General features: G+C 36.9%; 1 protein-coding gene across 4 annotated transcripts in view; it reads left to right on the top strand.

The window, feature by feature from the left end:
• The window catches only part of ACBD6 (acyl-CoA binding domain containing 6), a 341,903-nt gene that overhangs the window by 264,701 nt on the left and 52,041 nt on the right, over window positions 1-25,161 (top strand). For 3 of the 4 annotated variants that reach the window (XM_071207590.1, XM_058274820.1, XM_058274822.1), the window contains one exon: window positions 20,239-20,269. In XM_071207590.1, the coding sequence (XP_071063691.1) occupies window positions 20,239-20,269 (31 nt within the window). Of the gene's footprint in view, window positions 1-19,999; window positions 20,073-20,238; window positions 20,270-25,161 lie in introns of those variants that run through there. The other variant, XM_071207591.1, reaches the window with a different exon arrangement.

Here is a 25,161-nt window from a genome sequence, read left to right as displayed (position 1 = left end):
TCTGCCATTTTCCTATTATTTTGTCTTTGTAAATCTTACATCTTTTTCCCCTCAATGCTATTAATCCCTACTTTCATAATTATTTTATTTTTTATATTGTACTATTTTGTGTCTTTATTCTTTAATTTTGTATATATTTTTTATATATTTTCTTTGTGGTTACCAACTTGCTTATATTTAATATCATAAATCTATAACAATCATGTTTGATATGATACCAGCTTAACTTCAATAGCATATACCTACACTATTTCCATACCCCTCTGTCCTCCCACCTATTTGTTATTCTTGTTACAAATTATATCTTTAGATGTTGTATGTCCAAAACAATAGATTAATCATTATGTTTTATATATTTGTATTTTAGAACCTGAAAGAACTAAAAATTGGAGTTAATGCCAAAGAATTCAATACTAGTTAGTATAGGCATTTATAATTACACATATCGTCTTTATTTTATTTAGCTTTTGTCCACTGTCTAGTGTCCCTTTCACTCCCATTAGCACTGCTTTTAGGGCCAGTCTAGTGGTAATGAACTCCCTCAGCTGTTTATCAGTGAATGTTTTAATCTCGCCCTCATTTTTGAAATCAGTCTCACCAGATATAAAATTTTGGTTGGTAGTTGTTTTCTTTCAGCACTTTAAATATTTTGTCCCACTGCCTTCTTGCCTCCATGGTTTCTAATAAGAAATCAGCACTTAATTTTGTTGAGACTCCCTTGTAAATAATGTCACTTTTCTCTTACTTTCAGAACTCTCTCCTTGTCCTTGGCATTCAACAATTTGACTACTGTTTGTCTGAAAATGGTTCTGTTCAAGTGTATCCTGTTTGAGCTTCTTGAATGTGCATATTCATGTCTTTCATTAAATTTTAGAAGTTTTCTGCCATTATTTCCTTGAATGTTTCTTCTGCCCTTTTCTCTTTTTCTTTTTCCAATACTCCTGTACTGCATCTGTTAGTATCTTGATGATGCCTCACTAGTCTCTTAGGCACTGTTTACTTTTTTTTTCTTTTTACTTCTCTGCCTCAATCATTTCAATTGTCTTGTCTTCGAATTCCCTGACTCTGGCTTCTGTCAGCTCCAAACTGCTGTTGAAACCCTCTAGGGAATTTTCATTTTATTTATTATGATCTTCATCTACAATATTTCTGCTTGAGTCCTTTTTAAAATTTCTCTTTATTGAGATTTATATTGTTCATTCATTGTTTTATTGATATCCTTCAGTTCTTTCTCTATGCTTTTCTTTATCTCCTTGAGCATATTGAGGATCCTTTTTTTTTTTAATTCTTTGTCTAATATGTCCAAAACCTGGTCTTCTTCATGTTGCTTTGGATTTTTATCTTGTTCCTTTGGATCAGCCATCATTTCCTGTTTCTTTGTTTGCCTTTTCATTTTTTATTGCATACTGTACATTTTAATATTTTAAAGTGTTAACTCTGGTATTTAATCCCTGTTTCTTTCTCTTTTTAAATAGTATTTTATTTTTATTTTATTTATAATAATGAATACCTTTAGTGCTTTTTCCCCCTCCCCCCTGCCCTGCTGTTTTTTGCTGTCTGTGTCCATTGCTGTGTGATCTTCTGTATCTGTTTCTCTTTTTGTCTTCTCTTTCTCATTTTTCTCCTAGGATTCACCAGGATTTGGTCCTGGGGACCTCTGATGTGGAGAGAGTTTCCCTGTCACTTGTGCCACCTCAGTTCCTGATTTCTGTTGCACCTCACCTTGACTCTCCCCTTGTCTCTCTTTTGTTGCATCTTGCTGCATGACTTACTTGCGTGGGCACTGACTCACCGCTTGGGCACTTGCACAGGCACTCAGATCACTGTGGGCACTGGCTCACTGCACAGGCACGCTTTTTTTTTTTTTAACAAGGAGGCCCCAGGCACTGAATCCGGTCTTCCCATGTGGTAGACAGAAGCCCAGCACTTGAGCCACATCTGCTTCCCTGTCTGTTTCTGAAGTTTGTATCTAGCTAGTGATTTCCTTGAGTGCCAGGTGCTAGCAAAAACAAACTAATACCAAAAAAAATACCTGTCATGGTCTTTGCAATTATCTCTGTGTAGTTTGGTGCTCTCTTTCAAAGTTAAGCCTCCTACCAAGATCAGCCCAAGGTGAGTGTGAAGGTCTGGGTCCTTCCTGTCTTTTCTCAGCCTTAGTCTTCTCCTGGGCTTGTATTTGCTCATGACCTTATGAATTCCTTGTTCACAGGAATTTGAATACTCCCTCTACACCTTCTGAAATAGACTTTCTCTCCCTCCCAGGTGCTCTTTTGTATAATTTATGCAGGTAATCCTTTGCCCCAAACAACTTCGACTTATTTGTTTCTTTCACTGATTAACTGTCCACAAACTGCTTGTGTGTGCAAGGCAGGTTCTGGGAGGGTGAACCAAAAATATTTCCTGGTTCACAATTTCAGGCTACCACCTAATAGATTGGCACCAAAATACAGGCATCCCAATATGTACCCTCTAGAACAGAGCCAGAGACCCACAGTGGGTCGCAGGATGCCTCCACCCTAAAAAGGGTGCCCCATGCTTCTCCTACCACTTTTTCTCTCCCATCCTTCTTCCGCCCCCCCCCTCCCGCCCCCCTGCCCCGTTGTCTGCTCGTTGTGTCCATTCTCTGTGTGTTCTTCTGTGTCCACTTGCATTCTTGTCAGGCAGCACCAGGAATCTGGGTCTTTTTTTTTTTTTTTTTTTTTTTTTTTTTTTTTTTTTGCATCTTCTTACTGTGTCAGCTCTCCATGTGTGCTTTTTTCGCATGGGGCGGCTCTCCTTGTGGGGCTCATTCCTTGTGCATGGGGCACCCCTACGCAGGGGACACCCCTGTGTGGCATGGCACTCCTTGCACCCAGCTGCATGTGCATGGGCCAGCTCACCACCGGGTCAGGAGGCCTTGGGTACTGAACCCTGGACCTCCCATATGGTAGGCAGATGCTCTATCTGTTGAGCCATATCCGTTGCCCATCTCCTACCACTTTCAAAGCAGCATTTTCTTGATTTGGCAGTTGCTTAGTTGCTGCAAACTTTTAACTTTTTTTTAATTCTGATGAAGATGACTTACAGTTTTTGCTAGTTTTTAAAAGAAACTATGAGATATCTGTACCTGGGAGCATCATACCCTGCTTCCTTGATCAACTGAAAACTCTAGATGATTAATTCTTAACATCTACTATTTCCTTGACCTTTCTAATCCTACTCTTCTTTATCTTATCCTTAAATTCTCAGATTTTCCCAAGTTTTTCATCCTGCTTTAATATGCCTCCCAAATCAACCTAAATCCCAGGATGAATCATTTCAACGGTTTATCCTATGTGGCAAGAGTGACAGGAGTGATGGAACCCAGTATAAGATTTAGTTCTTTGAACTATAGTGTAGGGTTCTTTCCATTTCCCTATTTGCATTATTTGCTAGATAAGATAAAGACATATTTCTTTCTCCCAGAAATAGCTGCTACTTCCCTCAGTGCCACCAAGGTTTTATTTTCAATTTACCCAAAACGAAACATTAAAAGAGAGTTAGCGTAGTATAAGAATATTCTTTTATTACATCTGATAAATTTATCTTGTTACATTCAACTGATCTAGCCCACAGATATTTGAAACCTAATTTTCTAGCCTGGTATGCTTAGCATATCACTCAACTTCAAATGGAGTTCTAAAATTTTAGCTTGAGAATTCCAAATTTCTAGGACATGCTCTTAGTTTTCAGGTAGCTGCTATAGGCCAAACTCCTGTGTTGTTTTAAAATGTAACTTTGAAACAATTCCCAGATTTTTGTTATATTTCCCTTATGCATGTAATTCCTGCTTGTCATAGGAATCTTAGCATATACAGAAAAGAAAAAAGAAGGGAAAAATGCATAGACCCTACCTACTGTTTACATTTTAGTAGATTTTTAAAATGTTTTCAATATGAAATGTTTTTTGGTTTCTTTGCTTGCTTTACATAGTTAAGATCTTAATGTAAACACATTTGATTCTTACATTAATAACATTGTAATGATTTTCTCTGTTTATAAATACTTTATGGTCATCAGTTTAAATTGCAACATTATAATCTACTCAACTGATATATTACTTCTATATTGTTGGACATTTAGATTGTTTCTAATTTCTTGCTTATTGCAGATAATACTGGCAAGAGCTCGTTTTTTTCGTTAAACTTTTAAAACTTTGAAGTGCTTTTTTTTTTAGAATAGATTCCTAGAAGTGCTCAACCAAAGGAAATGAACAATTTTTAACAACATTTCTCCTTATTTGTAGTCATTTGTATTGTTTCCCTGAGACCTTGGGCAAGTTATATAATCACTGTGAGTCTCGTTTTATTTAGCTTTAAAATGGGAATAATAATATTTATGTAATAGGGTTGTTGTGAGGATTAAAAGATATTTTATCTGTATAACTTCCAGTACATAATACATATTCAGTCCATGTTAATTTTTCTTTCCCATTCAACTCTAGTAAACTGAGCTATCTAGCACCCTTTGGAAATAAAACTTAACTAGATTAGTTTTGATTTCAAATAGCTAAACAGTTGAATTCTGCTTTTTATTTTTTAACTGTTTTTCTATAAAATATTTTTTCTAAAATATATTCTATGCTTCATTGTTTCCATCTTGCATAGTCTGTTTTGTGGGTATTTACAGATGGTGTGAGACAAAGAACTAAAGCTCATCTTTCTCTCTTGAGATTGATGAAATCTACTGGTTTGCATACAGCCCAGTCCACTTTATAGTGGTCTAAAATATCTACAACTTTTCTCCTCAGTCACAATTTCTAGTCTCTATTGGCTGCTGCTGTTGCAACCTAATTAACACTAGGCTCTGCTCACCGTCTTACCGCTTCTGTTCTCTGCTTCATACTTTCCTTCACTTTTCATGCTTCTCTGCTTCCTGTTATGTCTCATATTTCATAGGCAAAGACTAGCCTTTCATTGCTTTCTCAAGCCAACTAGAAGAAGCCTTCTAAACAGTGAGCCGACTAGTTACAACATGTTTAATGTGGTCCTTATCAGCACTTTTTTTCTGTACTCTGGGCCCTGTTCCAGGTACTTGAGAATGCCAAAAATCAAGTCTCTGCATTAGAGAGGTATAACTATATGTTGTTTTCCTGCAAGTAGTTCATCTTTATTTACTCTCATTTAACTTCTGCTACATGCACAGTTCTGTGATAGATACAAGGGGCAAAGGAAATAAGGTCTATCAACTTAAACTATCCTGTGGTCCTTATCTTCAAAGGAGAAGGTAAACCCACATATTCATAAATAAAACAAGGTAAAAGATGAAGGATGAGAGGAAAATTTTACGCAAGGATTGTGAAGGTGCAAAGATCTATTTAGAGTTATAAGCAAGAGTGGGGTGTTTTTGAACCCAATTTCAGAGCAGTGAGTGCTAGTTTAGAGTCCTACAAAAGTTATAGAACAGAGAAACAGGACAGATGGAAGGGAGTTTCCATGATTCTCTACTATCTTAAAAGTGATAGTAAAGAATCGTTTGGGGGTGGGGAAGATCGTGGGCAAATTTTCCTCTTATTTGAGAGTCTAGGACTTTACATTTCCTGTAATTTGTCATTCTTTTGTGTTCCTTATGGGTGTCCATTATTTATTTGGAAATAAGAAAGACGTGGAAGTATTTAGGGGTTGCATGTTTTTATGCTTTTGTAGAATGGATTTTAAGCATGGTTGAATTTTTATTTTATCCTTGCAAAGAGTTTAAACATATGACCAGTATTAATTTATTGGAATTGCTTTTTACTGTTTATGACAACTCCATATTTATTAAATTTAAACATTTCCTTTAAGCTAAAAGAGTAAGGAAAAGCATAAATAACCATGACAAACAACCCTCTTTTGGTGTGGTCATTTGAAATGAAGCAACCAAAAAATTAAATCCATTTAAATCTAGAAAAATCAGCTGATATAAGTTGTAAACCAGATGAGTAAAAGCTTTCACTTACTCATTCTTGACATTCAATTCCATTTATTCTTTGTAATATATTTTAAAACTGAATGTCTGTAATGTCTAATGTTTTAGTTCCTATATTCTATTTCAAGTTTATGAGTCACATTTATGCTTTAGTACAAATTCCATTTTAACACACAAAGAAGAGTATCAAAGGTAAAGACTTTGTGGATACTTAATAATGTGTTTTATTTTATTGCAGCATTATAATTATAACAGTAAGTATTATAGTAAATTTAATATGATTGTTAATGATTAAAAATTAATAGATTTTATATAATTGAGTCATAATCATCAAGTTAATTGAGCAAACATTTCTTGAGTGTATATTATATACTAGGCAAAAAAAAAAAAAAGATAAAAAAAGAAGAAGAGCTTTGGTTCTTAAAGACAACACTTTGACCTGAGATTAATTTTCAACAATGGTCTTTTCTTTGTTTCAATCATATACCTATTCTTTAGACATATCAAGGTACTTGAATATATAAACAATTCAGAGTTGAAGAAAATTCTTGATTTCTTTTTTAAATCTACCTCCTTTTCTCTAGTACTCTTGAAAGGCAGACATTGTTATAGAATTAGAGGACAGCCCAATTGGCCTCCTGTCTCCCTGTTCCCCACTTGCCAATCAATTCTGCGATTGGAGTCATGGTTCTTATGTGCATGTCTCTGCTGTAATTGATTTCTAGGTGGACATGCCCTAAGTTGAAAGATCAAAAATCTCAATATTTCACATTAAACGCTCAAGTACTTCAGCTCACAGCATCTGAACACAAAAGCCCCAAATTAGGCATGGTGAGCTGAGGAACATAGCAAACAAGCCCTGGTTTGAAGTGTAGGAGGTAATGCTAACATGTAATTGTAAAGACCATTTACAAGTAACCATGATTATAATTTGCTTGATCAGTTTTATTGGGATGAATTATGTAATGACTGTTCCATTCAAAATCAAATCACTGACAAATAAGTTTGTAAACATATAGATGATATGCAGAGTCAGAGAGAGTACAAAGGGAATTTTTATAGTTACTTTTTCTTTTTAATACAAGAGTATTCTCAATATATTTTAGAAATGCTTACAGAATACAAATAAGTTATTTTTTGAGTTATCCATAATCTTTCCCCAAAGAGGACTTCTCTATGTAGATAAGAGGCTTAGACCTGAAAGATAAGAAGAAGCCAGCCGTGTGGAGAGCAGAAAGAACATTTTATGGATAAGATTAGAAAGTTATGCAGGGTGAAATTATGAAGGATTTTCTAAACCAAAGTATGGAATTTGAACCCCTGGGAGGCCTTGTGATCCTTTCAAGAGGTCTATGAGGACAAAACTATTTTTGTAATAATTCTAAGACATTATTTGCCTTTTTCACACTCATTCTCTCATGAGCATACAGTGGTGTTTTCTAGAGGCCATATGATATGTTTTCTAGAGGCTCACAAGAGATTGCATGCAGAAACAGATGTCAGTATCCAGTTGTTTTCTATTTTGATAGACATTAAAGGGATTTACAAAAATGTAAAACAATGCTACTCTTCTCACTATGTTTTGTCTTTTGGAAAATATAGTTATTTTCATTTTTAAAATTATGTCACTTTGGATATATAAAGACTTAAATATCTCAGCTCTAATGTTTAATATAGTAAATATTGGTAGATCTAAACAATAAAAACTAAAGCTCTTGAGTTTCTCCATTAGTAGGTCCTCAATTATTATTGAGGTCCTCAATAATCTTTTAAAATATTAAGGGGTCCTGAGACGAAAAACTTTACGAATTGTTGTCCTATGTCATGTTAAGAATTTTGAGCTTTATTCTAAGAGCAATAAGAAGTCACTGAAGGGTTTAGTGAACATGTTCTAAATTTAACTTTTGAAAAGGTCGCAATAATACTTTGTGAAGAGTAGATTGGAGTGGGCCAGGAGTAGAATGGGAGGGAGGGACAATTAGGAAATTATTGTATTAGTCCAGGTAAGAAATGATGGAGGTTTGTATGGAGGTGGTAAAAAAAAAATGGGAATGAAGAGAAATAGGTAGTTAGATATGTATTTTGGAAATAAAACCGGTAATTACTTATGGATTAGAGCTACAGTGCAAAATAAAGAGAAATCAAGGAGGGATCTCACAACTTCTGCTTGAGCAGCTGAGTAAATAATAGTGCCCTGGCATGACATTTATTTACTTGAAGACTTGTTGGGGATGGGTCCATTTTTCTTTGGGGATAAATTCCCAGAGTAGAATTGTTAGGCTCCCATTTTCTTAAGTATCCTCATGCAGTTATTCTTCAAGATATGCTTTAGCATTGTTAGTACTGTTTATTTATTTATTTATTTATGTATTTATTTCTCTCCCCCACCCCCGGTTGTCTGTTCTCTGTGCCTATTTGCTGCCTCTTCCTCTTTGTCCACTTCTGTTGTTGTCAGCGGCACAGGAATCTGTGTTTCTTTTTGTTGCATCAGCTCTCCATGTGTGTGGCACCATTCCTGGGCAGGCTGCAGTTTTTTCAAGCTCTCCTTATGGGCCGCACACCTTGCACGTGGGGCTCCCCTACGTGGGCGACACCCCTGTGTGGCACAGCACTCCTTGCGCGCATCCGCAGTGTGCATGGGCCAGTTCCACACGAGTCAAGGAGGCCTAGGGCTTGAACTGTGGACTCCCATGTGGAAGACGGATGCCCTAACCACTGGGCCAAGTCCACTTCCCTTAGTATTATTTAGTATTATTCTGTCAGATTTCCCCTGAGATAAACAATTAAATGTAGTAGTAAAGAAAAGGGGATGCGGCTCAACTGGTAGAGCATCCACCTACCATATAAGAGGTCCAAGGTTCAGCACCCAGGGCCTTCTGACCCATGTGGTGAGCTGTCCCGTGCACAGTGCTGCCACGCACAAGGAATGCAACCCACAAGGAGCGCCGCCCCGTGAAGAAAAGCGCAGCCCACCCGGGAGTGGTGCTGCACACACAGAGAGCTGATGCAGCAAGATGACACAACAAAAAAGAGACACAGATTTCCGGTGCCACCTGACAAGAATGCAAGCAGACACAGAAGAACACACAGTGAATGGACACAGAGAGCAGACAACGGTGAGGGGGATGGGAGGAATAAATAAAAATAAATCTTAAAAATAAATAAATAAATGCCATAGTAAAAATATAATATTGTCCAATTAATTCAGGTATTCAAGATCCTAGACAGGTAGGTAGGTAGGAACACAAAAACCAAGAATCTGTGTCGTGGAAGAAATTCTTATGGTCAAAGTGGGACAGAAGTAAGAGTTGGCAGACTCCTATGATAATCCCCAAAGTATTTCAAATTGAACTTCTAGGTGGAAGTTCTGCCTATATATATGTAAAACCACATTATGAGGCTGACTGCTCTTTCCCCTGCTCAATGAAAATCTGACCTTAAGTAAAAATGTCTTAGTTCCCTGGTGACCTTATGCAGTTAAGAATCTCAATTATATTAATAAGTGTGGTGGCTTGGAGTTATGTACCCTGGAAAAACAAGTTCTTAATCTTAATCCATTTCTGGGGGGTATGAACCCATTGTAAATAAAACCTTTGGATGAGGTTACTTCAGATAAGGTATGGTCCAACTGAATCAGGTTGGGCTTTAATCCAGATTGCTAGAGTCCTTTATAAGCAGAATGAAAGTCAAATGGAGAGAGAAGCCATAGGGAGTAGCCAGGGACCTGGATGAAAAAGGACAAGACACTGCTGTGTGCATTGGCATATGAAAGAAAAGCCAAGAAACCCCAGAGGTGCCAGTCATCCAGAAAATACTGACCCTGGGAGGAAGCAAGTATTTTAGCCTCTAAAACCATGAGCCAATAAATTCCTGTTGTCAAGTCAACCCCATTGTACAGTATTTGTTTTAGAAACTAGGAGACTAAAACACTAAGCAACATTGCTATGATAAAAATGACTCCTGTTAGCAAACTAGGAATAGAGGGGAATTTCCTCAACTTGATAAAGAACATCTACAAAAAACCTGCAGCCAACATCGTACTTAATGGTGTAAAACTAGATAATTTCCCCTTAAAATCTGGAACTAGACAAAGATGTCCCATCTTATCACTCATATTCAACATCATATAGATGTTCCCTCTTATCATTCCTGTTCACTGTCATATTGGAAGCCCCCACTAATGCAAAAGATAAGAAAAAATTAAAGGAGTACAGATTGGGAAAGAAGTAGTAAAACTAACTTCGTTCTCAAATGATATGATTATGTAGAAAATCCCAAAAAACTAACAAACTCCTAGAATCAATAAGAGATTATAGCAAGGTTACAAAATACAATAATTGTCAATTGCTTTCCCATATATCAGAAATGAATGATTGGAATTTAAAATTAATTGGAATTTAAAATAAAAAATATATTGCCATTTACATTAACAAACACACTCAGATGACAAAATTAGATATAAATCTAACAAAATATGTACAAAATCTATGTGAGGATTTTGATGAAAATCTGATGAAAAAAATCAAAGACAACAAAACTCTGATGAAAGAAATTAAAGAAGATCTTTAAAAAATGGAGAGCTATACCATGTTCACAGATAGGAAAACAATTTTATTAAGACGACAGTTCTTCTCAATTTGATCTATAGATTCAATGCAATCCCAATCAAAATCCAAATAAGTTATTTTTGCAGATATTGACAAACCAATTCTAAAAATTGGAAAAGCAAAAGACCCAGAATAGCCAACACAGTTCTGAAAAAAAGAACAAAGAGGATGGATGCTACCCAATTTCAAAACTTACTATAAAAGTTATTGTGAGCAAGACAGTATAGTATTGGCAAAAGAATAGACAAATATATCATTGGAGCAGAATAGAGAGCCAAGGAAGAGAGCCACATAAATACAGATCGTTGACTTTTGACAAGGGAGCAAAGGTGATTCAATGAAGAGAAAATAGTCTTTGCAACAAATGGTGCTGGAACAATAGGACATCCATATGAAAAAAAAAAAAGAATCTAGACACAGATCTTATACCTCTCACAAAAATTATCTCAAATTGAGTCATGAACCTAAATATAAAACTCAAAACTATAAAACTTCTAGAAGATGACATTGGTGAAAATATAGATGACCTTAAGTTTGGCACTGACTCTTAATTTTTAATTACAATACCAATAGCATGAGCCATAAAAGAAAAAACTGATAAGTTGGACTTCATTAAAATTGTTCTTCAAAAAACAGTGTTGGGAAGCAGATGTGGCTCAAGCGATTGGGCTTCCATCTACCATATGGGAGGACCCGAGTTCCATCTCCAGGGCCTCCTGGTAAAGGTGTGCCAGGACCGTGAGGGGAGCAATGCAGCAAGATGACAATACAGAAAAGACAGGCACAGGGAGAGTCAAGGCAGGATACAACAGAAACCAGGAACTGAGGTAATGCAAGCAACAGGGAACTTCTCTCCCACATCAGAGGTCCCCAGGATCGAATCCCAGTGAAGCCTAGAGGAGAAAGCAAGACAACAAAAAGAGAAACAGGCACAGAAGATGACACAGCAAATGGACACAGACAGTAAACGAGTAAATGGGGGGTGGGGTTGGGGGGCTGGAAAGGAGAAAAAACAGTATTAAGAGAATGAAAAGACAAACCACACACTGGGAGAAAATATTTGCAAAGCACACATCTGATGAAGAACTTGTATCCAAAATATATAAAGAACTTATAAAATTCAACAATAAGAAAATAACCTAATTTAAAAATGTGCAAAATATCTGAATGGGCACCTCACCAAAATATATATACAGATGGCAAATATGCATATGAAAAGATGTTCAATATCATGTCATTGATAATTAAAACAAATGAGATATTACTACCACTATTAAAATCACTAAAATCCAAGACACTGACAATACTAAATCCTGTCATGGATGTGGAGTTACAGAAACTCTCATTCATTGCTGGTGGAAATGCAAACTGATACAACCACTTTGAAAGATGGTTTGGCAGCTTCTTATAAAGCTAAACATAATCTTACCATATGATCCAACAGTTACACTCCTAGGTATTTACCCAAATGAATTGAAAACTTAGGTCCACCTGAAAACTCTGCACAAATTTTTATGGCAGCTTTATTCATAATTGCCAAAACTTGGAAGCAACCAGGGGGCCCTTCAGTAGGTAAATAAATAAACTGTGGTACATCCATACAATGCAGTATCATTCAGTGATGACAGTTGTGAAAAGGCATGGAGGAACTCTAAGTGTATATTGCTAAATGAAAGGAGCCAGTCTGAAAGGGATATAAACTGTATGATTCCAGCTCCGTGACATTCTGAAAAGGGCAGAAATATAGAGACAGTAAAATAATGGTTGCCAGCGGTTCAAGGCAAGAGGGGAAAGGAATGAATAGATGAGACACAGGGCATTTTTAGGGCAGTGAAACTGTATTATATATTTTATGGTAATTGTGGATACATGACAATATGCATTTGTCAAAACCCATAGCACTGTACAATACTAAGAGTTAACCCTAACATAAACTATGGTCTTTAGTTAATGAAATATAAATATTGGTTCATCAGTTGTAACAATTGTACCACACTAATGCAAGATGTTTATAATAGGGGAGACTGGTGGGGTTGTGGGGTAAAGTGTATGGAAATTCTGTCTACTTTGCATAATTTTTCTGGGAGCCTAAATCTGCTCTAAAAAAAAAAAAGTATTTTTTTTAAAAAGATCCCTGATTGGTAAATTGTCACTAGGCTAAAAGAAATTTCATAATAAAAGATGTTTTGTTGTTAATGTGGGAAAGTGTGAGAAGGGTAGGAAGTGGGGCATATGGAAATCGCCTATATTTTTTAGGTAACATTTTTGTAATCTAAAGTACTTTTAAAAAGTTTAAGTATTTTTTAAAAAGAGAGAAACTGCAAAAGAATGATAAAAATCTATTAATGAGGACACTATCCTTTGGACTGTCCTGAGTTTGTTCTAATTGGGATGCCCCGTGTGGGAACCCCAAAAGCCATTTTTACAGGTTATAATGGCTATTGCAAAGCATCAGGGCTTTTAAGACAAGGTAGATTCTCACATTCACTAATGTGTATCTCTTCTTCTTGTACCTGAACTTCTCATCTGGAGAGAACATAGCTCCTGGACAGCTGTCTGTCGCCTACCTAAATTACTACAAGGGATCCTGTCTGACACTGCCTTGATGACAAACTCTGTGTGGTTTCTATCTGATATACTGATGCCAAGTGTGCTAATATGGTAGTCTTGTGAGTCTGAGTGGTCACATGAAATGAAGAAGACCACTTTATGGGTGTAGCACACACATTATCCATTCTTTAGTTTCAACTGTTCATTACACTGTGCCTATTCTACAACTATTCTTTTCTGTCTTATAATTTCAGAATCATGTTGAAGTCAATGCAGCCATTTTAGCTGCAATTTCCCAAGCAAACTTTTCTTGAGAATATTTGTGTAGATGTACATCTTCTCAGTTGTCTTAAAAGGGATAATCAATAGGTGCTGCATTTGATTGTTTTCCTTTCAGTCATTTCTTATCATGTTTGCAGTGTAATCAATTTTCTTATCATTTATTAAAGTTAGCTTTTATTGTTGTAATTCATATGGAAAAACAGATCTCTGTACTGAAGGTATGATGACAAAGTATAGCTGAAAATTCCTAATTTTCCATTTAATATAGCTGTATACTTTGCATTCAAATTTAATTTTGATAGTTGAAATACTACTTACCCAAATGAGAAAAATCTTCAGAGGATCACATCTCTAGATTAAGTATTTTTTCAGTTTTTTGAAAGATGTACTGTTACTTTCTATCCTTTATTCAGGGCAGCTACTCAGAAAAAGTTACAAGTTATTGATTAACAAATTAGTTCTGTTATTTTATGGAGGATTATGCAAGTGTTCAGCGATTTTCAAAAGAGATCTAGTGAAGCAGTGACTTCTAACTTTATCCAGAAGTTTGTTACCCAGTGATCGCAAGTTTCTAGAAAGTAATTTCAAACTCTGCACTGTGGGAGCGCTTTCTGTTGATACTGCTCCCAGTTGATAGAGAGGCCAGAATGCCAAGTGTCCAAGTGCTCCAGATTTTTCTCTTCTCAGCAAGACCAGCACAGCTTTTATATTTGCTTCATTTCTTTGTCCCTCCAGATTCCATTTTGAACAAAGCTTCCATAGCTTAAAAAACATTGAAAATCACTGATAAGCATACACCCAAACCAATATACAAAATAAAATACACATACCTGTGATAAAGCTTACTACTACTAATCATGTCGTGAAACCTTCAGAACATCACCACGCTATCTCTCAGAGCCTATTTCCTAATTTAGATGCAACTTGAGGATCTTGCTTGTCAGATTTCCAGTCCTCAGCAGATTAGAAGTAAAAAATTTAGACTTGAAGCACACTGACAATAATGAAGAATAATTGATAATCCTGTGGCTCTGGAAAAACTTTAAAACGATGACTAAAATCAAACATAACAAAACACTAAAGTATTCTAGAATCATTTAGTGGCAGGTCAAAGAGCATTATATACTTTGATGTCCTGTAATAACATTGTATTACAACATGTACAATAAATGAAATTTTTGTTCATTCACATATTCCCAGCAATTTACTTAGTATCAGGCATTGTTCTAAGCATGGAGCTGCAACAGTAAATAGAATAGGGTTCATGTGCTGGAGGGACTCAGTTTATAATGAAAATTCTGAATTACCAAGAAAAGGTTCTATCATCCTCCATGTTCTCCATGTAAAGTGATAAGAAGTAAGATATTTTGGAAAAAAATATGTGCAAAGAATTTATAAGGGTCTTGGTTTTACATTGCTTAAAGGGTAACTTTCCACTTACTTGAAAAATCTACTAACATAAAATACTGCATTCTCTAAAAATGTCAGTTAAATGAAATGTTAGTATACCTACTTTTTTTTTAAAGAGAGAAAGGAATATGCTTGGGTTGTACAGCTAAAGGCCTAACTACATATCAGGAAAAATTCTTGTTTGTAGACTTCTAAACTATAAGGTTAGTTTTTGTTTTATTTTCTGAGTTACAGATCTCATAGATAAAGAAAGGGAATCCCCTATATTTCTTATGTAACATTTATGTAATCTAATTATCTTTTAAACATGAAAGTAAATGAATAAATAAATGGCTTTATACCAAAAATGAAAATAAAGACTCAAAGCCAAAAATAATTTTTTTAATGAGTCAACTACTGGGGTTTTAATCAGTCAAACCCAGGGCCTCCAGACCCTGGCTGGCCCACACGCAGTGCTGATGCACACAAGGAGTGCTGTGCCACGCAGGGGTGTCCCCTGAGTAGGGGAGCCCCATGCACAAGGAGTACACCTCTCAAGGAGAGCCGCTCTGCATGAAAAAAGTGCACCCTGCCCAGGAGGGGCACCACATACACGGAGAGCTGACACAGCAAGATGATGCAACAAAAAGAGACACAGATTCCCAGTGTCACTGACAAGAATGCAAGCAGACAAAGAAGAACATGGACACAGAGAGCAGACAAAGACAACGGGGGAGAGGGGGAAGTGGAAGGAGAAGAGAAATTCAAAAAATAACTCTTAAAAAAAAAAAAAGACAGCCTACCTAATAGGAGAAGATATTTGGAAACACCATACCCAATAAAGGTTAATACCCAAAATATATAAAGAAATCCTACAACTCAACAATAAAAAGACAAACAACCCAATTAAAAATGGGCAAAAGTCTTGAATAGACATTTCTTCAAAGAGATTATACAACTGGCAAAAAAGCTCATGAAAAGATGCTCAACATCATTCAGGAAATGAAAATCAAAACCACAATGAGATAACATTTCACACTCACAAGAATGGCTACTATTTTAGTAAAAAAACTACAAGTATTGGAGAGGATGCAAAGAAATAGGAACACTCATTCATTGCTGGTAGCAATGTAAAATGGTGCAGCCACTATGGTGGAAGACATTTTCGCAGTTCCTCTGAAAGTTAAGTATAGAATTAACATTTTGCCTGGCAGTCCCACATCTAGGTATATACCCAAAGGAATTGAAAGCAGGGACTCAAACAGATATTTGCACAATGATGTTCAGAGCAGCATTATTCACAATTGACAAAATACGGAAGCAACCCAAGTGTCCATCAACCAATGAATGGATAAGTAAAATGTCGCATATGCATATAATGGAATATTATTCAGCTGTATAAAGGAATAGTCCTGATACATGCAACAGCATGGTTGAACCTTGAAGACATGTTGAATGAAATAAGCCTGATACAAAAGGACAAACTGTAGATTTCCTTGATATGAAATTATTAGAATTAGAAAATGCATAGACTCAGAATCTGGAGTTTAGGTTACCAGGGGCCAGGTTAGGGTTAGGGAATGGCAAATTAATGCCTGAGTTGTAAGAGTTTCTGTTTGGATTGACTGTAGAGTTTTGGAAATGAATGGTGGTGATGGTAGCACAACATTGTAAATGTAATTAACAGCACTGAATTATATATGGAAATGTGGTTAAAAGGGGAAATTTTAGATTGTGTATATGTTACTAGAATAATATATTTTTTTAAAATAAGACTGTACAACACAGTTGAACCGTATTGTAAATGATGGGCTATGGTTAATAGTACAATTATAGTTAATAGTACAATTATAAAATTGTTCTTTCATTAATTTTAGCAAATATATCACAATAATGCAAGGAGTTGATAATAGGGTATTATATGGGAACTCTGTATTTTATGCATTTTATCCATGGCATTTATGTAAACCTACAACTTCTCCAATAAAAATAAAGTTAAAACTTTCAAAACAATTATCCAAAACTATATTCCTAACACATAATTTTTATATCAGTACTTTAATTACAACCAATTTGCTTGACCACCTCCATCAATATATATTCACTTGAAACACTGTTTTTTAAGTGAAATTTGTATTTTAAGAATTAAATTGCTGAATCAGAACAAAATTTCTCAGCCACCTTATGGGAAAATCCAACCCCTCATATGCATGTCTTTTATTACTCTTATAATGGTTCATGCTGTCATAATGCTGTATCTTTAAAACTAACATTAGTAGAGATGATAGATCAAGTCTAAATTGAATTAGAGTACCAGAATCAGAGTTGTCACTAGAAATAAGTGGATGTGGCTCAAGCAGTTTTCTAGGTTCAGTTGCTGGTGCCTCCTAAAAAAAAAGAAAAAATGAAGAAACCAACTCAGGGGAGCCAGGGTGGTTCAGTATTTGAATTCTGGCTTCCCATATACAAGGTCCCAGGTTCAATCCCCATACTTCAAAAGAATAATAGAAGCCCAGTAATACTCAGGTGAAATTACCACTTAGAGAAAACAGCTAGGAAGCATGTTATTTCCATGATGGCAATATGTAGATATACATTTTGACTTGAAATTGCAGCTCCTATTTTAATTTGATAATATTCATTTGATAGTAGGAAAAAAATCAGCATGGTTACAGAATTTTATGAACAGATATTGTCATTGTTACCAGCGGCTTAGTGTTAGAGAGATAAAATAAATGGTGTTTTACATGTATCAATGCTGAGTTAAATATTTAGTATTTTCATTAATACTTCAGTTGGTAAAATAAAGAGTATACTTATATTTGATAGAGCACTCAGTCTAAATATAGAAGAAAACTATAAAATGGGGATGTGATCAAAAATTAAGAAAGGATTAGTGCAGAGGCTATGTAGAGAGAGAAATAATCTTTATAAATTCAAGAGGATAACTTGTTTTATGTGCATGTGAAGAAAAAAGAATTAAGTAGTCACAGTGAATATAGTAGTCATTTTGTACATAGTAACTATGAGCTAAATCTCTGGCTTATCATGGTTTAGGCCTCATTGGATTATTATGTGTCATATACTTCACTATAGAAAATATGTGGGGAATTTTTAAAGAGGGTTCAAGTAAAAGGAAAAAGGTAGGTCAAAAGATTTTTTTAACTTTTTAAAGATTAAAAATTAAACCAACGATGGGAAGTGGACTTGGCGCAGTGCATGGGGTGTCTGTCTACCACATGGTTCGGACCCGGGGCCTCCTGGACCCGTGTGAAGCTGGCCCACGTGTGGTGCTGATGCGCGCAAGGAGTGCCCTGCCACGCAGGGGTGTCCCCTGCGTAGGGGAACCCCACGTGCAGGGAGTGCACCCCGTAGGGAGAGCCGCCCAGCGTGAAAGAAAGTGCAGCCTGCCCAGGAATGGCGCCGCACACATGGAGGGCTGATGCAGCAAGATGACAACAAAAAGAAACACAGATTCCCGTGCCGCTGACAACAACAGAAGCAGACAAAAAGAAGAACACGCAGCAAATGGACACAGAGAACAGACAACTGGGGCGGGGGGAGAGAAAGAAAGAAAATAAATCTTTAAAAAAAAAATTAAACCAGCGAGAAAGATGAAAGGAATATATTCATTCATTTCATGAGCATTTGTTGAGCACACACTATATACAAGACACTGTTATGGGCACTGGATGAAAGACATAATACATGCCTACAAAAAGTTTACAGAAAGACAGACAGCTACATATAGTGCATGCTATGTCAAAGTAGTAGAAAAGAGGGGTACCTAAATCTCCCTTAGGAGTTGAAAGAGGTTTCCTGAGGAAGAATAACTGAGTCTTAAATGAAAAAAACTGAACTTTTAGTATATATGAACACAGTGATTAAACGTATAAGTTATGCACAAGCAGCCAGGCAACTATGCTTTCTAAAGATGGGTAATTATAGAAAATGTAACCTTGTATAGTGGATGTATAAGTAGAGTACTAAACTTGATACAGATTAAGCCCTTTCTGAAATTGTTTTCTATTGCTGAGCATTCAATTTAAACTATAAATGCTCATGTGTAAACCTGCCAGATGTATGTATGTATGTACACATACATTTACATACACCTTTTTAAAAGATTTATTTCTCTCCTCTTCCCCCATCCCCGCCAGTTGTCTGCTCTCTCTACCATTCACTGTGTGTTCTTCTGTGTCCACCTGTATTCTTGTCAACAGCAGTGGGAAACTGCATCTCTTTTTTTGTTGCATCATCTTGCTGCGTCAGCTCTCCATGTGTGCGGTGCCACTCCTGGGCAGGCTGCACTTTTTTCATTAACAATGGAAACTGGCAATGTAGATATCTTAAGCCATAATGGTCAGTACAGTTCTTATGAAATTATTCTTGGCTTTAGCCAAGCAAAACAAAATTCTCTGGAGCTCAACATCATATTGTCTTTCACTCTGATTCTGTTCACAATAGCTGCCTTAGCTCTATTCTTCTACCTTTCCTCACCTTTAGGGCAGGGCAAATCAAGGGAAGCCTGTTAGGGACTATATCTAGAGATAAGAAAGAATTAGGCAAAAATTATCACTTATGCTTTCTCACCTCCTGGTACTGCTCTCCATCTCTTACTCCCCTTAGAATTTATCTTCTTTATGATGCTTGATGGACATCCAAACTTAAGACTATTTTATACCTCAGCTAAATCTACCCTACCCCCCACCATTCCTCAAAATTCATCTTACATAACTCCCCCAAGCCACCAACACACCCACCTCACCTCCAATCTGCCAAGCTTCTTCGGGTGCTAAAAGCCCTTAAAGTTTTTTTCTTACTTCTTATCTTAGCAGAGGATTGAACCATAGCCAAAAAAACTGAGACGCCAACCCCTCACCCCTACTCAACTGTGCTATAATCAGTATATATAGTTAGAACATCTTGTTTTAAAAAAACAAATTTAACTAAAATGCTGGCATTTCTCAGTATTATAATGGGAACTTTCAGCTTTCTTAAAACTTTGTGTGCTTTAAAATCACTTTTCCTTATGATATTTAGTCTGGTTAGGAAACCTAATGTCATAGTCTTGAATCTCATTCTCACTATAAATCACAGACTTAGATAGATTTGGGCATAAGCTTAGAGAAAGTATCCTTATCCTGATGCTGACCAAGGTAAATGATATATAGTGTCAATTTTTCTGCCACTAACTGGGTAATCAAACTGTGACAACTTAAGGGTCCCTTTTTGTTTCCTATCAGCAGGTTTGGTTATCCTGTCACCCTTCTATAGCTGCTGCAATAGTTGCCATTCAATATTCTACTATTCCCTAAGGTAAAGAGCTTGGTCAAAAGTTACTATGAGGCTCAAAGAATTGACTTTTTATTTTCCTGATAAAGCTATGGAACTTTTTGGTATACAAATGTATCAGATACAATGTATGTGTTTTGATAGCTTTGCAGTTACTTAAACTTCTAAAATGTATTTTTTTCTTTTATAGGACAATGAAGGTCAAACAGCTCTACATTATGGTAAGGTGGTTCTAAATTAGTAATATTTGAAACTTTCTTCTATTTGTTTATTTCAATTTTCTCTGTCCAACAGTATGTCTATAGGGCTTAGAAAAGTGCCTGGAAGGCAGAAGAGGTACAATAACTTTCTGTTAAAAAAAAAAAAAATTAAACTGTAAGTTTGGAGATATACTAAAATTTTATGGGAACAGTCATAGTAAATTAAGCATTTCTGTACAATCAATAGAAATAATCATTATCTCAGTAGGAGTTAGAATCTCTCCTACAAGAAACACTTTCTTGATGAAATTAAAGTTAATAAAAGTGGATTTGATTTTTAATTCTTTATCCTAGTTAAGTAATCATTGCTTAAGTAATCTGCAAAATGGAGATTAATCTGTGAAATGGAAATAATAATATGGCTTTTAAAGAACCATTGAGTAAATTCACCCAAATAAAAGATATTAATTATTTTATGGGAAGCAGATGTGACTCAAGCAATTGGGCTCCCGTCTATCATATGGGGGGGGGGTTCCCGGGTTCAGTTTCCAGGGCTTCCTGGTGAAAGTGAGCTAGTCTGCACCACAGAGAGCTGGCCCGCACCATGAGCTGGTGCAGTAAGATTACACAACAAAAAAGAGAAACAGAGGAAAGACAATGAGAGACACAACAAACCAGGGAGCTAGGTAGGTAGTTCAAGTGAGAGAGTATCTCTCTCCCCACTTCAGAGGTCCCAGGATCAGTTCCAGTGCCTCCTAAAGGGAAGATGAGAAGAGAAGACAAGCAGACACAGAAGAGCACGCAGCAAATGGACACAGAGAGCAGACAGCAAGCGCAGGTGGCAAGGTGGGGAGAGGGGGAAAATAAATTTTAAAAATTAGAAATCTTTAAAGGAAGCAGACATGGCTCAACTGATAGAGCATCCGTCTACCATATGGAGGGTCCACAGTTTGATACTCAGGGCCTCCTGACCCCTATGGTGAGCTGGCCCACATGCAGTGCTGCTGTGCATAAGGAGTGCCCTGTCATGCAGGGGCGCCCCTGCATAGGGGTGCCACACATTCAAGGTGTGCGCCCCACAAGAAGAGCCACCCTGTGTGAAAAAAGTGCAGCCCACCCAGGAGTGGCGCTGCTCTCACAGAGAGCTGACGCAGCAAGATGATGCAAAAAGAGACGCTTTTCCCAGTGCTGCCAGATAATGCAAGTGGTCGCAGAACACACAGCAAATGGACACAGAGAGCAGACAGCAGAGGGGAAGGAGAGAGAAATAAATCTTTAAAAAATAAGTCTTTAAGATTCTATTTGGGTGTGACTTTGTTTGAATAAAAGACAACCATCAATATTTAAACCTAATTAAGGATCAACTACTTTCAGACTGTTTTCAGACTGTTTTTCCTGTCTTTGCAATCTTAGGCTGCCGTTCAGTAACAGATGGCCAAGATGCCACTGGGTTGTCCTAGGATTCTAAACTATTGGGCTAGTTGTTATATTATCTAATAGCCTGGTAATGAATGTATGTCCCAATTCATTTATGAATTTAGCTAGTATAGCCTGGATACCAAAACTATCAGGAGAGAGGAAAATTATGGGTTAGTCTCACTTTTGAACATAGATGCAAAAATCCTAAAGATATGAAAATGAAACCCAGAAATGTATTTTTAAAAAAGAGGTATGTTATGACCAAATTGGGTTATCTTTGAATTCAAGAATGATTTTACATTAACATTTTATTAATGTGAATTGTCCCATTAGCAAATTAGGTTAAAAAAAACATGATTAAATCAAATGCAAAAATAAATTGAGAAAAGTCAACACTCATTTTAAGAAGCGGATAGAAAAATGGTTAAGAACTTGGGCTTTTAAGACAGTCTTCTGAGTTAAAATTCTAGCTCTACAGCAGACTTTAGACATTATTTAACTTCACTATACCTCAGTTTACTCATGGTGAGTGAGGGATAAGGACCTCAGAGGTTTGTTATTAGTATGGAAAGAGTTAATACATGTAAAGGACTTAGATCAATGTCTGATACTTGGTATGTACTTAATAAATGTTAGTTAATATTATTATTGGTGATAAAAACTCTTAATAAACTAGGAATGGAAAGAAACTTCCAAACAAAGTTATATAACAAAGAACTAGAGCAAATATTATTATTAAAATATGAACTATTTGAAACATTCCCTTTAAAATCAGGAACAAGAAAGGAGGCCTGCCATAAATGCTTCTGTTTAGTATCGTGTTGGAATTCTAAACTATATAGAAATAAAAAAGAAAGAAAAGGTACCTTCATAAAATGGATAAAAAGAAGCAAAATCATCATTATTCTCAAGCAATATAATCAGCTACAGAGACTATCCAGGACTCTACAGTCAAATTTTTAAAACTAATAATACAGGTTAGCCAGGTTGCTGAATATAAGATCAATTTTTTAAAAATACATTCTTAAACACCAATAGGGAAAAAGGGACAGGAAATAAAATAATTATTTATATAATAGCAACAAAACTTTAGGATTCAATCTTAACAAAAGATATGCAAATCCTTTATAGAAAAAATTACAGTACTTTATTTAAGGCTTAAATAAAAGAGATGGTCCATCTTCATGAATTGGAAGACTCATGATAAAGATCAGTTGTCTCTAAGCTAAACTATAAATTAAGAGAATTTTCATGAAAATTCCAGCTATATTTTGTAAAACTTGTTTTAAAATTCATACTAAAGAACAAAGAACCAAGAATATCTAAAGTAATTTGAAGAAGAACAAGAAAGAGAGACTTACTCTTTCAGATATCAAGATGTTGTTTTAAAACTATAATAATGAAGGCAGAGATCAACTTCTGTCATGACAGCATAAGGAGCTCTGCTGACCTGTCCCCCAGTGAAACTGATGAAAATTATAAAAGAACAACCATTTAAAGTCTCTGAAAATAGTCCTAAGGGCAAACAACAAATTGAAGAAACATCTGTTGAAGAAAATCTATGAAAATTTGGTAAGACAGGTGAAAGTCTGGTATTTTTTCCTCCCTCCCAGGTCAGTGAGGTTAAAGACTCCCTTCCCAACTGCTTCAACCAAGAACACAGGGTTCTATCCCCAGCTCCCACTCAAAGGGCTTTTTTTCTCAGGAGGAGCTGGATTTTCTTGTTTCTCATCCTATACCCAGCTATCTGTTGCTAAGTCTCAGGAGAATGCAGGTGAAAGGAGCAGATGCCTTCTTCCACCCAACTGCCACTTGTGGAATGGCGACTCTTCCTTGGAGTGATACACTGAGAATACTGGGTTCCTGATCACCCTTCCCCAGCTCATGGGGTAGTGGTTCCACACAAGGGGAGGCAAACCAAGAGGACTTTTTGAGCAAGCGTTCAGCTCCTAGAGCAGAGTGTCATTCAGAGGGAAGCTTACCATTGTCCCTATCTCCAACTCCAGAGCCCTGGCTCAGAGATTTTTTTGCCGGGAAGGAGAAGCAACCTATAAAACAGTTCCTAATCTCCTCTCACAGGCATTAGCTTAATTTGCAACAGGCATGGAGGAGTTCACACCTAAGGATGCTCTCAAGAACAGTGAAGGTTGTGGTGAAAGGCAATTGGGAGGACATTTGCGGATTTAGTGAGTATGCAGCCTAGATTGTAGGCCAGATTGCTTGCTGGAGAGAACCAAAGAATAATACAACTGGGAGGAGCCCTACTGGGGTCAGAACAAATATCACACTGACCTTGAAAACATGATTAAGGAAGTAAAGGAAGGTATCATGACAATGTTGCATCAAATAGAAAATATCAATGAAGAGGTAGAAATTATTTTTTAAACAATAGAAATTCTAGAGTTGAAAAGTACAAAACTGAAATTTAAAAATTACTGAGAAGGGGAAGCGGATGTGGCTCAACTGATTGGGCTCCCGTCTACCATATGAGAGGTCCTGGGCTCGCTTCCCAGGGCCTCCTTGTGAAGGCAAGCTGGCACACGCCCACATAGAGCTGATGGCCCGCACCCATGGAGAGCTGGCGCAGTAACATAACCCAACAAAGGGAGACAAGCAGACATAGAAGAACACATAGTGAATGGACAGAGCGCAGACAGCAAGCAAGCAGCAAGGGGAGTGGGGTATAAATAAATAAATCTTTAAAAAAAAAATTACTGATAAGGGGAGGGAGTCAAGATCGCCATCTTGGTAAGGAGCTCCTAGAGTCAACTCCTGCTACAGGGCAGTTAGTAATCACCCAGAGCTATCCAAAGCACCTGTTTGGGAACCCCAGGAGACCAGAAGAGCATCCTGCAACCTCCTTGAAAGGATGGAAGGAGGAGACTGCCCATCTGGAGGGAAAATTCGTAAGTAGAGCCCTCCACGGCATAGAGGTCAGTGCCTGTGGCGCAAGCCGCCTCAGAAGCTATTCTGTGGCTGGAGTCAGAAACTCCATTTCTGAAAAAACAGGAGAGGAAGACAGGGTGTGGCACTGACTTCAGGTACTGATTAGTAAATTTGGCAGGCTAGGCTAAAGTATAATCCTAGGAAAAGTTAAACTTTGAGCCTGTCCAGGTCAGAAGGAAACCAGTAGCTGCCATTTTTAGTCCACCCCTGGCATGAGAGGATGCAGGGCTGATTGAAAATCACAATGCTTCTTTCCACCCAGATCAGATTGCAGCTCTAGCCTAAACCAAGCCCCACCTCTCACAGGGAGGAAGCTGGGAGGATCTGCACCCCATTTCTGGGAAACTGCAAACCACACTGTAGAGGCCGGTGCCCAGCCTACTTTAGTGGCACCTGCTGGTTCAGGAGCTATTCCATGACTGGAGTTAGAAACTCCATTTCCCATAAACAGTGGAGGAACAGATAGTTGTCCACCGACTTCAGCTCCTGATTAGTGGATTTGGCTGGCTAATGTATAATTGTAGGAACAGTATTTAAGCCTGTCTAAG

This window comes from Dasypus novemcinctus, chromosome 13, assembly GCF_030445035.2.
Source record: "Dasypus novemcinctus isolate mDasNov1 chromosome 13, mDasNov1.1.hap2, whole genome shotgun sequence".
Lineage (NCBI taxonomy): Eukaryota > Metazoa > Chordata > Mammalia > Cingulata > Dasypodidae > Dasypus > Dasypus novemcinctus.
The sequence above is the reverse complement of the archived record's forward strand: the minus strand, read 5'-3'. Positions and strand labels throughout refer to the sequence as shown.